The following is a 206-nucleotide window of genomic DNA, read 5'->3' on the forward strand; positions in this document are numbered from 1 at the left end:
CCCACCCCTCCGCCCTGGTTGACATCGATGCCTTGGTTCACGGACCAGGGGGTCTGGAAGTACTCCAGCATCCGCTGCTTGAGCTGCTGGGGCAGGCGGTGGACGCGGATGAAGTCCTTGAGGTCCTTCATGCGAGTGTGGTACAGCGAGCGGCGGGAGTACATGCGCTGGATGATGGCCGTGACGTTGCCGAAGACGACGGCGTG

The 206-nt window shown here is 63.6% G+C and overlaps 1 protein-coding gene across 1 annotated transcript in view; it reads right to left on the reverse strand.

The window, feature by feature from the left end:
• Window positions 1-203, reverse strand: part of LOC104514680 (potassium voltage-gated channel subfamily H member 8-like) — a gene marked incomplete at both ends in the record, with an annotated part of 1,445 nt that extends 1,242 nt beyond the window's left edge. Inside the window, one exon of the mRNA XM_010158428.1 lies at window positions 6-203. Within this exon, the coding sequence (XP_010156730.1) occupies window positions 6-203 (198 nt within the window). The remainder of the gene's footprint in view (window positions 1-5) is intronic.
• Between the last annotated feature and the right edge of the window lie 3 nt (window positions 204-206).

The sequence above is a fragment of the Eurypyga helias genome, unplaced genomic scaffold (assembly GCF_000690775.1).
Source record: "Eurypyga helias isolate BGI_N326 unplaced genomic scaffold, ASM69077v1 scaffold21489, whole genome shotgun sequence".
In the NCBI taxonomy this organism is placed as follows: domain Eukaryota; kingdom Metazoa; phylum Chordata; class Aves; order Eurypygiformes; family Eurypygidae; genus Eurypyga; species Eurypyga helias.